Source organism: Gadus morhua, chromosome 13 (genome assembly GCF_902167405.1).
Source record: "Gadus morhua chromosome 13, gadMor3.0, whole genome shotgun sequence".
NCBI lineage: Eukaryota > Metazoa > Chordata > Actinopteri > Gadiformes > Gadidae > Gadus > Gadus morhua.
The window spans coordinates 548,208-560,026 of NC_044060.1; the positions used below are offsets into that span (position 1 = coordinate 548,208).

General features: G+C 50.8%; 3 protein-coding genes across 3 annotated transcripts; 2 read left to right on the plus strand and 1 right to left on the minus strand.

The window, feature by feature from the left end:
• Positions 1 to 1,432: 1,432 nt before the first annotated feature.
• On the minus strand, positions 1,433 to 4,147 carry LOC115556551 (protein phosphatase 1 regulatory subunit 3D-like). The gene has a single exon (XM_030373653.1). The coding sequence runs from the start codon at positions 3,596 to 3,598 to the stop codon at positions 2,660 to 2,662; it is 939 nt and encodes a 312-aa protein (XP_030229513.1). The 5' UTR covers positions 3,599 to 4,147; the 3' UTR covers positions 1,433 to 2,659.
• Positions 4,148 to 5,969: 1,822 nt separating this feature from the next.
• LOC115557076 (basic proline-rich protein-like) lies at positions 5,970 to 8,127 on the plus strand. The gene is made up of 4 exons (XM_030374662.1): positions 5,970 to 6,295; positions 6,445 to 6,512; positions 6,605 to 7,721; positions 8,110 to 8,127. Exons 1-4 carry the CDS (start codon positions 6,176 to 6,178, stop codon positions 8,125 to 8,127), a joined length of 1,323 nt encoding a protein of 440 aa, XP_030230522.1. The 5' UTR covers positions 5,970 to 6,175.
• A 271-nt stretch (positions 8,128 to 8,398) lies between these two features.
• Positions 8,399 to 11,612, plus strand: pdrg1 (p53 and DNA-damage regulated 1). The gene is made up of 5 exons (XM_030375498.1): positions 8,399 to 8,524; positions 8,889 to 8,961; positions 9,267 to 9,341; positions 9,448 to 9,528; positions 11,126 to 11,612. Exons 1-5 carry the CDS (start codon positions 8,447 to 8,449, stop codon positions 11,206 to 11,208), a joined length of 390 nt encoding a protein of 129 aa, XP_030231358.1. The 5' UTR covers positions 8,399 to 8,446; the 3' UTR covers positions 11,209 to 11,612.
• Positions 11,613 to 11,819: the final 207 nt, after the last annotated feature.

Here is an 11,819-nt window from a genome sequence, read left to right on the forward strand (position 1 = left end):
TGTGTGTGTGCGTGCGTGTCAGTCTTACTGTACATAAGGACCACTCGCTGTCTGGATCAGAGCAGCCCCAGTGGAGAGCGTCCGGCTGACAGCTGCTGGGGTCCCGAGCCCCCCCACCTGAACCGGCTGCTGGCTGCCCACGGTGTGTGTGTGTGTGTGTGTGTGTGTGTGTGTGTGTGTGTGTGTGTGCGTGTACCTGTGTTGGGTTATGTGGGTTGGTGTGCGCGTGTTTGTGTGTTAGTTAAGGGGAGTCGGTGTCAGCATGTGTGTGGTTGCTAGTGTTGGCGTGTGTGTGTGTGTGTGGGTGTATGTGTGTGTGTGCGTGTGTGTGTGTGTGTGTGTGTGTGTGTGGTTGCTAGTGTTAGCTTGTGTGTGTGTGTGTGTGTGTTGGTTCATGTTGTTTGGTGTAAGCATGTATGTGTGTCTGTGTGTATTTGTGTGAGGGTGTCTGCATGTGTGTGTTGATGTTGGCATTAGTATGTGTTGACGTGTGCGTGTGTGTGTTGGTGTTGGCATGCATGTGTGTTTGTGTGTTGGTGTTGGCACGTGTGTGTGTATGTGTTGACGTGTGTGTGTGTGTGTGTGTGTGTGTGTGTGTGTGTGTGTGTGTGTGTGTGTGTGTGTGTGTGTGTGTGTGTGTGTGTGTGTGTGTGAGGGAGGGATATCCTGACTTCCGGGGCTAACCTTGGTGAACGGCCAGAATGATGGCCAGCCAAGGGGAAGGCCTCTCAGTGTGTGAAATGTCCATGACTCACACACACACACACACACACACACACACACACACACACACACACACACACACACACACACACACACACACACACACACACACACACACACACACACACACGTCAGCCTGGGGGGGAGGTGCTGGGAATTGTAAAGTAAAGTGGATCTAAAATCACAATGGAAACTAATCTAACCAAGGTTTACTTTAGATAGAGAGCGGTCCTATACATCTGAGACCTGGAGACCAATTACATTTACACAAGTGTCAAGTGCATCTTAGCTGCGGAGAGCAAACAGACAGAGTCACCTTTGTGATGTGTGTGTATACATATTTCTGTAAGAATCCGTTTTTTAAAGACCAATCAGCCATCAAAGGGTCAACCTTGATCTAAGAGTGAAATTATTTAATTAGTGAGACCTTACTTACTACGCAGTGAACTAACTAATGATGGAGCGCCAGTATAAAGTACTGGCTAGCGAAACAATCCGAAGATAATAAGGTATCTGTGGGAATGTTTATAATGGATGACTGCCATAGAGAAGTTAAAGTGTTTGGGAAATGCAACTGTAAACTGCAGACTGTAATTTCCCATGTCTGCCTCTATTCGGTTTTACAAGCCTAAGCTATATTGTCCATGTACCGTGTTTGTGGACGTTTCCTTTGGGATCTCCCCCCAGGAGAGGCATAGGGTACAGGAGGGACCGAGAGAACAGTTGCCTTTTATTGTTTCGTATCGGCCAATGCTGCTGAATGCGAGATTAAAGGAGCAGCAGTTTAAGAAACGGGAACCAACAGAAAAATATCAGGTTAATCATTAAATCAGCAGAACAAGTCAAGGGTGCAATAGATAATGAGAACAATCACAAAAAAAATAGAAAGAAATACGCAAATAATGGCCATAAACTGGGATTCTTCCGAATGAGATAAATACTGTCTTCTATAATGTCCACAAGTATCACATCAAACTAAAAAACAATGCCCTCAAGTAATAATCAGTAAAGTAAATCTAGAGTAAATCTTAAACATGTATTTAAGCATGTAGGAAATATATACATTCTCAAGTATTGATCAAACAACCTCGGAGGCCCTAAGAGAGCAGGTAAGGCTCTTTTGGTGATTTTTCTGGAGCATGCATTTGGATTTTTAAACCATTTAGTTTATCTTTCTTTCCTTAATGTCAGGCCTGTCCACCCTCACTTTTCCTGCGCCCCTATATGGAGGGCTCTTGTCTCCGTGCACCTCCATTATCTCGGGGGGGGGGGGGGGGCACTTCTCCGGGTCCTTTTAAGGCCCCTTTTTACGGGGTGTCTGTTCTGATGTGGGTTCACCGAAGCCCCCGGGAGGTGCTTAGTGATATAGAGCTGCGCTCATGAAACTGGCCTTAGCCGTTGGATTGTTGTCACGGTGCTTTCTTAAAGCCTCGGCTCAGCGGAGAAGAATGCCCGACGGCGAGCCAAGCCCTGGCCCACCGCCGGATAAGGCTCTAGGCTCGCTGCTCCCAGTGACAGGGAAACGTTTGTTAAAAAGTCTCATTGGATAGCGGTATGAGTGGACGGACTATGGCCTTTAGAAACAATTTCTGTAGAGGTGAACACAGGAGATCTCTGCGTAGGGTGACGAAATAAATCAGGAACAACCCCAACAATTTCAAGCTTCAGCTTTGAACTGAAGTCCAGAATTCGGGGATTACACCATGTCATGGAAACTAGCAGGGCAAAATCTTTCAGGATTTATAACCTATTAACAGGCCGTTATGTAAAACAGACAATGACGATATGATGCCCAGTGCAGTATGCAAAACATTAGTGTAATTTTCTGATCCTTTTTTCTTATTAATTTTTTTGGGTTAGGGATAACACTTTCACCCACTAATTCGACCATCTCTGAGGTCGAATACGTAACCCAGCAGTGCCACCGTGTGGCCGATCAGATGAAGTGCAGCAGGCTGTCCTCACATTCTTTGGGAACGGTGAGCTTGTAGCTGTGGCACGACAGTCTATAATTCATCCCGTCGTTGTTGTCCCAGTAAGAGCGTCCGTTCACCTTATAGCAAACGGCAAACTCCAAAACGGCGCCGGGTTGCAGAATGAAGGGCGGGACAGGAAGCCAGAAGTGGAACACATCTGTCTCTGACTCCTCAGGCCCATCCTTGAGGACCTCGCTGGATACCCACAATGCACCTGTGTTCGTGTGGCTCCTCCAGTTGGTGAAGGAGTAGGCCAGCGTGACCTCCTTCTCGAAGGCCAGGTTCAGGACGTGCACGGAGCCGGTGATGCCCGCGTCGGAGCAGACGACGGCCCCCAGGCTGACCCCCCTGCCGCGCAGCCGGGCCCCGAACCCCGGCCCGGCGGCCATGTTGTCGCAGAAGCAGGGCTTGAAGTAGGGCAGGGCCAGCTCGGGGGCCCGCCCGGAGGCCAGCTCGCTGCCCATCAGCAGCCGACAGGTGACGTGGGGGGGGATGAGCGGGTTCTCGCTGGACCTGAAGAGCCGGACCTCCTCCAGCTCCAGGCCCATGGAGTCCATGAAGCGCACGTGGGGGCCCCGGGGGGCCCGGCCCCTCCCCCGCGCCGCAGGGGCCGACAGGGAGCGGGAGCGCCTCCTCATGGCGGGTTTGGGCGGGGGGGAGACGGGGGAGGAGCAGGGGGGGCCCGCGGGGGGGGGGATGCCGGGGCCCCGGGGGGGCGGGGGTCCCGGGGGCCGTATCCGGACCGGGGCCTTGGCGGGGGGGGGCTGGGGGTCGTAGATGTCCCTCAGACGGATGACGGTCTTAGTGTTGGAGGCCCCGTCGCTGGCGCAGCGTCCACGGGGGGCCGCGGTCGCGGCGTGGGGGGCCCTCCAGGGCGGTCCCTCACGGGGGCTGCTCATCCCGCCCCCTGTCGGCCCCTGGGGCACACAGAGCTCCTCATCACCTCACTGGACCCCAGTCTGATGGATCCACCTGTGTTCATTAAAGGTCCCTGCCACGCCGCCAGGTGTGAGTGGGATGAGTCGCACCACAGGTGGGCGTGTCCACCCAGATGCACCCTGGGTAGAGCAAACGGTGCTCATCTGTCCATCATACATCTAGGTGGACACGCCCCCTTGTGATGTCATGGACGCGTGTCATGGGACCTTTTAAAGCGACTTCAGACATGTCATTCAATTCAATTCAATTTTATTTGTATAGCCCTTATAATACATTTTCCTACGGGGGATTAATAAAGAGGTATCTAATCTTATCACAGGTACAGTCTCAAAGTATATTTATGACCCCCCCTGACCCCAGCGTTCATGAGCATGTAGTGTTTTTAGGGCATCGTGCTCAAGGATGCCCACGGGGAGACCGTGCAGACCTCGGGGATTCGAGCCAAGAACCTTTCAGCTGGGAGTCAAACAGTAGACTCCATAGTAAGCACACACATACACACACACACACACACACACACACACACACACACACACACACACAAACACACACACACACACACACACACACACACACACACACACACACACACACACACACACACACACACACACACACACACACACACACACACACGCAGGTAAGGCTGTCCTACAGTCTATGACCTCAAACAGGATTCAGGGCCACAGCACAGAAGGCCACGCTGCCTCGGTACAACATGTCACCCTGCCACAGAAACATACAGTAGTGGAGAAGAGGGGAGGCTAGACGGGGCTGGATCCCAACCTGAGCAGCAGCTAACGTTGGGTCCCCCCGTTGGTTCCACCCCGCCGGGCTGACGCGAAGGCCCTCACCGCCACTAGCTAGTGCCGCTGGTAGTGGACTGTTCCTCGACACCAACCACAGCTCTTAAAGAGACCGCGTGTTGACACGTGAAGGGAGACTGACTGCAACCGGAGGAGGAAAGGTAAAACAAGATAAAAAGACGTTAACATAACAACACACAAACCCCCAGAGTGGTTCCAAGGACACTTACATAGGATCTGCTTCCCGCCCCATTTGACACGACCGACCACTGCAGCTCCTGTCTATTGTGACACATGGTCCTGGGGATCGGGATTAGCCTTTGACATATAACATGAGACCAGAGGCAGCATGGAGCGGCAGTTTGGACACTATTTATAGAGAGACAGTGCAATGTGGGCTGCCCGGGATGATTTAATAGGGCTTCACTTCTTGTTTTGATGTGTGTTTATTAGTTTGTGTGTGTGATGGATTGCATTGCTTATTCTCTAGAACAAGGTTCAGATATGGGTTTAAGAGAACACGATTTCAAAAATGAAATGCAGTCTTTGTAAAGCTGCAACACTCCAATCGTTTTTATAATTTAATATCTTCTAAAACACAGAGTGGCATTATGCATGTTTATTATAGAGAATATACCCGCACGTGATCAACGGCGCTCGAGCATTCCCTGTAGTAGCCCGTAGTAGCCTGTAGTTTCCTGTAGTAGCCGGTAGGGGGCAGTAGACATGTAATAACGCCCTTTATTGGACACAAACAGGAGGATACTGTAGCCTCAGTCCATTTCATTTGAAAACTTGGAACTTACCAACTACGCGGATGCGTTATCGGACAATCGGGCAAGCTTGGTCGAACAGGTGCCTTTTCCCTGTCATGAAGCAATGCAGAAATACCTTGGAGGTCGTATTACAAACGGCGATGCAGCTCTACATTGCACTGATAACGTCGACTTAAATCACGCGTAAATGCATTCGTATCGGACTAAAATATGAACGTCATCAGGCCTACAGAATATTTGTTGCTATAACATCCTGCCGACCTTTTGATTGGTTGCTATTCCAATCGGGGATGGGTGCAATCGTGCAAGAATGTGTGCCACTAGGTCTTCAGAAGCTTTCAATCAAAGAAAGGAAATGGACGAGCTGCAACCATAATCTAACCAGGTATGATATAAATGATCTTCTTATCGAATCAGAAGTGATGCGTGTGTGTGTGTGTGTGTGTGTGTGTGTGTGTGTGTGTGTGTGTGTGTGTGTGTGTCTCTCTCTCTCTCTCTCTCTCTCTCTCTCTCTCTCTCTCTCTCTCTCTCTCTCTCTCTCTCTCTCTCTCTCTCTCTCTCTCTCTCTCTCTCTCTCTCTCTCTCTCTCTCTCTCTCTCTCTCTCTCTCTCTCTCTCTCTCTCTCTCTCTCTCTCTCTCTCTCTCTCTCTCTCTCTCTCTCTCTCTCTCTCTCTCTCTCTCTCTCTCTCTCTCTCTCTCTCTCTCTCTCTCTCTCTCTCTCTCTCTCTCTCTCTCTCTCTCTCTCGGCTCTGAGCGCCTCCATGTTCGGCTCGTTGAAGCAGCATCACCACAGCGGGCACACGGACAAAGCACCACGCTGCTGAACCGTGCAGATATATGCCGCTGTTAACTGATAACGATATTGTTAACCCGTTGGTTAGAATTGTATTCTGGAAAAAAATGCTCATATGTCAGGGTAATAATCATATTTATTTTCTAATCCAAATGCATAACCATGGGCCTGGTTAATGTTTGCACCCGCAGCAACATGGGCAGACGTCAGGCTCAGAGGAAGACCCCGGCGCTGCCGCACAACGCTCCATCATGGCAGGACAATAACCACTTCACGGAAAAAGTAAGTGTAAAAATACGCTTACACCTAAAACAAGTGCACACAATAAAAGCAAAATATTCAAAACGCACAGCAATTTCAGCAATACATTCGTGTGTGAATTGCCTACACACACTGTGCGTAGTTGATAACAGTGTTTCATGTTGTCACAGAGGTCGCAGCAAAGACGAAAAAACAACGTCAACATCCCCTCCACCAAATGCACCTCTCTACAGACCAGGTGAGCTTAATGCAACGAGTTAAATCAACAATTGAACGCGATGTTCTCATGCCAGACGCACTAGGTCTTTGTTTATTAATTTCCGTCTGAAGCGCTCAGGGAACAACAGCCGATTCGGCGTTTCGTGTGGCGCCCTCTGTAGGCGAGAGAAGGGAAGTGCGGCGTCCAGCCTGCCGCCACAGAGAACATTCCCGCGGGCCTGCCAGGAGTAAACATGGCGCCGCGGGCCACCCCCCGGGCCGCCTGTCAGACTCAAGCCCAGCTCCTCCCGGGAGCAGGGGGCCGGAGCAGGATCCAGAGAAGCTGTGCGACCCTGGAAAGGACACCGACAGCGACCGGGATCTGTCCGACACTGAAAGGCTTCCCCTGTCCCCCTCCTCGCCCGCCGTTCCCCCGCCCCTCGACCTGCGCCCGGAGGTCATCTCCCCCTCCCCCCTCCCCCCCGACCCCCACGGGCCGCGAGGAGGGGGGGGGCCGCGAAACCCCCAGTCTGACCCCTTCCCGGACTTCCTGCCTCCGCCTTTCAACGCCTGGAGCCTAAGCCAGCTGGCGTCCTGCTACCAGGCGGAGCCACGCCCCCAGCCCCGCCCCCAGCCCCGTCCCCCCGATCACCTGGAGCGCTACCTGGAGCGCTTGCTGCAGCTGGAGGGGCGGCGGCTTCAGACGGAGGAGGAGGAGGGCCGGGGCCCCGCCCCCGTGCGACCAGGCGGCCCCGCCCCCCCGGGCGCCGCCGCCCGCCTCAGCTGCCCCCGCAGCATCCTGCAGTGCCAGCGCGCCTTCCCGCTCAGCTTCCTGTCCGCGCCGTCGGCCGTCGACGCGACGCTGCTGTCGGGCTGCGGCTGCTCACAGTGCCGGCAGCGCTACGCCGCCGCCGCCGCTGCCGCCGCGAGCCGCGCCCGGCGCTGCCGCTGCCCCTCGGCCCACGCCCCGCCCACTGCCCCGCCCACCGCCCCGGGGCCCCCCCTCCCCCGCAGGAGCCACAGCGAGACCCGCGCCCGGGCCCCCGCGGAGAGGAGACCGTCCAGGACCCGGGGCCGCCCCCCCCTCAGCCCGGCCCGGGGGGGCCACCAGGGGCGCATGCAGGACCTGGGGAACCTCCGCCGGCCCCCCACCCCTGGACCCCCCACCCCCGGGCCCCCCACCCCCGGGCCCCCCACCCCCGGACCCCCCACCCAGGCCCTGGCCCCGGCTGACAGAGACGGGACGGGGGTCAGTGCTCTGAGGGAGGGGGGGGTGGGGGGTGTTGGGGGGTCCGGGGGAGGCGACAGGTCGGCTGGGTGGAGGAACAGGAGCTGCTCGGAGCACAGAGGAAGAGGAGGAGGAGGAGGAGGAGGAGGAGGAGGAAGAGGAGGGGGAGGGGGAGGGGGAGGAGGAGGAGGAGGGGGAGGAGGAGGAGGAGGGGGAGGAGGAGGGCGGTACGAGAAGCGGAGGAGCGGCTCCGAGTGCCGCAGGGGGGTGTCCGAGCGGAGGAGAGCCGCTGGACTCCAGACGGAGCCGGATACACTGATGGACACTTTACCTCTCTGCAAAACAAAAAAAAACAAACAGGTCGAATTTGTAATTTAAAGCTCATTTATGATTGTATCCTGGGTGCCAGTGTGGATATTGTATTTAATAATGACTTGATTGTGAGTTATTTTTAATATTTTAATAAACGGCATATTTCATATAACGATTTCCGGTATGTTTTTCTTTTTGTTTTATGTTATTATCTTGAAATACATTAATCAATACAAAAATAACCTAGCAATAATTTATAATATAACTGGAGGTTAAAAAAAAATCATACAATGCGCAGGCAATTTATATATGTCCTATGTTCCATCTTATTCATTGTTTCAAAACAACAAAAACAACAGGAACAATGAAATGATCGTCTTTCCAAAGCCAGTCTCTGTTTCTACCCGGACATATTTTCCTGACACACCGCCAACATGGAGTCGACGCGCGTCCTGGAGTTTCTGACCGAGGTGGAGGAGGCGGCTGAAGACGTTTTAACCAATAAACAACAGGTATCACATTAAATATAAGATATAAGAATATTTAAAACTTTAAAACTAACTGGTGGACAGGTTGCGTTGACTACATATTACCAGAGCTGCCATATGTTATCTTTATTCCGTTGTATGATATCCAACACAATGACATTACCTTTATTTGAATGCCCTCAATGTAATCAAAGTACTCAAAGTAATCTAACGTAGCTGTACTATATTGTAGGCTACTATGCTGCTTTTCCCAATTCCTTGCAGAGAAACGTTATTGTAAATGCTCTTGATGTGTCTTCATCTCCGTAATGTTAGTCTGGTTTGATTAATAAAGGGATTAGGTATTTTTCTGGAGGGCTGCTATTTAATGTATATCTTCTCCTTTTAGATAGTCGACCTGGACCTGAAGAGGAACATGAACCGTGAAGCACTGAGCGCACTGCGATCCACGGCCAATTCAGGTCAGCACTAGAGACGTCCTCACCGGCACTTTATGATTCATATTAACGTGAACGTAACATCGCGCATAGGACTTTATCAACCATGTGTATCTGTGTTCAGAGGCGCCGCATCCCATTAGGCATACCAGGCAACTGCCTGGGGCCCCGCAATTGTTTGGGGGCCCCGGGCCACGGGGGGGGCCCCCTAGAGCCAAAAAAAAAAAAAAAACGCTCCACCCCCCTCCCCCCCTCCCCCCCCCCCCCCCCCCCTCAACAACTGTGTTACATGTTAACGCTGTATTCTTTATTTATTTATTTTTTGATAGAAAAGGTGATGGTTTGCTTCGGAAACATGTTCATCAAACTTCCCAAATCAAAGACTCAAGACATGATCCGAAAAGGTAAGAGAGGAACAGTGGGCACAGTTTAACATTCTCCAATGTGAATTGTCTTTCCACGTTTCTTCATTCACAGAGGGTATTAAACATCACCCACTTTTAATTACAGACCAGGAACAGCTTGACAAGGAGATTAATGACCTACGGAAAGAGCTGAAGGCCAAAGTCAACCACCTCAATGTGATACAAGGTAGGACCCTGGCTTTTATAAACATGTTTGGTCAGCCAAGTTCAGTTAAATGTATGGTAGGCTACTAAGGTTACGGTTAAGGTTGGTAGATGGTTAAGATCCTTACAGAGACGTGTGGTGTGAACGGTCTATTAGGACTTCCCAAAACTGATCTTTAACTGTCCGTCCACACCAGAAGCGAATTGAGCGACCAAATCGCCGGAAGTCATTCACTTTCTATGGGCAAGAGCGACCAAAGCGACCAAAGCGACCAACGCTACCAGCGGCCAAAGTTGAGCGACCAGAGCGTCAAAAAGAAGTTGAAAACTTTTTAACTTTATGCAAATGACTATTATTCGCTTCAGCGGCCAAACACTGACAGCCAATCGGAATGTAGACGCTCTTCGCTTGCGTGGATCCCAGGGAACATCGGCAGGCACTTTGGTTCCTACCTACCTTTATTCACTCACTGAACAAAATGTCGGCTGAAGTATTAATCGCGGCTGTAACTGGGCACCCGGTGTTGTACGAACCCACCCCTTTTCATTTCAGAGATCGAAACGCCGTAGTGGTTTGGATATCAAGTGATGATAAGCGGGAGTATTTATAGGCTACATCTAGAACGTTCGTATTTAAGCGGGAATCATTTTAATTTGCTCTCATGCCACCAATCTAACCAACCAATCGCGTGTAGCATGCTTTCAACAAAACCAAAAAAGTTTTTGAAATCGTCACATAAACAAACTAATCGACAAGACGAGGGATAAATGACAAGGGATATATCTAGTCTAGATAGATAGAAAGCCTAGTCAAGTCTTTATTAATACCAAACGACACAAATCGTCGGGAATCCATTTAGGTGGTTCGGCCCACACAGGACAGTAGCCTACAAGACCACACAGAACAAGTCTGACTGGACATACACACAATACATCACATTAAAACTAGACACGCGTTGATAGATAGACAGAAAAGCCTAGATAGATCGATATGTTCCATTATTTGCCTTGCGGAGCCAACCAGTCCTGTGCGCGTATGCAAATTAGCCATGTGCGCGAATGTCTATTTGTTTTGAATGCGACGAATGAGTGCAGATCATGATTTGCAGATCCAGATCAGTGAAACATATTTTAACTACTACAGCACGCAGGGTTTTTTGTTCTCGGTTGTAATTAGCCTACATTTTAGGATTTTTTTTGTATTGGGGGGAATCACTGTCCTACTTGTTGTCGAAGCACTTTATCGAACAAGCAAAACCGTCTCGGCAATATGGCCAAGGTGTATGGGAGAGTTCACTATTTGATATGTCTGTCTGTAGGGCCTACTAAACGCATACGGCTCCTTTAAATGGGTCTGCATAATTGAATTGTACGTCATGAGCGACTTGAGCGACCAAAGCGAACAGAAAAATTCGCAGCGAAACTTTGTGAGCGACCAAAGCGTCTTTGACGCTTTGGTCGCTCCTGGTGTGGACGTACAGTAAGACCTTAAAATATGTGTGTGTGTGTGTGTGTGTGTGTGTGTGTGTGTGTGTGTGTGTGTGTGTGTGTGTGTGTGTGTGTGTGTGTGTGTGTGTGTGTGTGTGTGTGTGTGTGTGTGTGTGTGTGTGTGTGTGTAGGGAAACCTGAGCTGGCAGGTTACAACCTCTCCCCTCTCTCTGCGGACGAGGTCAAAGCCATCAACCACCTGATGAAGAGGTGACCTCCCCTGACTGAGAGATCTCTACCCGAGGCTGCTGTGGAGAGTGTTCACTGGAGGATGCTACGTGTCAAGACAGCGGTGGGCTTACAGATGTGTGGATACCTCTGGATTGATGTCCTAGAGATTCACTCCCCTCTGTGCATCGGGAAAATGGACCCTTCCGTTCCTTAATTTCAAGGGAAATTTCATCTTTGAAGTTGTTCTGCCCTCGCCTAGATGAAGAGGGACTGGAATTATGTCATGTCGTAGAGTAAAGTAAGATCAGACACACAGGGCTGTTGTTCTGGTGTGTGACCACAAGGTGGCAGCAAACCCTCTTCTCACCGTGGGGAAGGTGCTCTGTACTAGTTGATACCGTCTATTTCGTTTACTAGTAAAGAACATATTCGCTCATCACACAATCATTGTAGTGTATTCTTTACTTGCTTCAAACCGTACAGAAATATGGTCCAATGCATTACACCCATTATTAATTAACAATCCAAGGAACAATTATCTATGTAGTTGTGTGTACATCATGCATTAGGAATGATAATTTCCTGGATAGTGTCTTCCCAGGATAAATCCTTCCTATACTTAATGGAGACCTCTTTCCTGTAACATGTCACTCC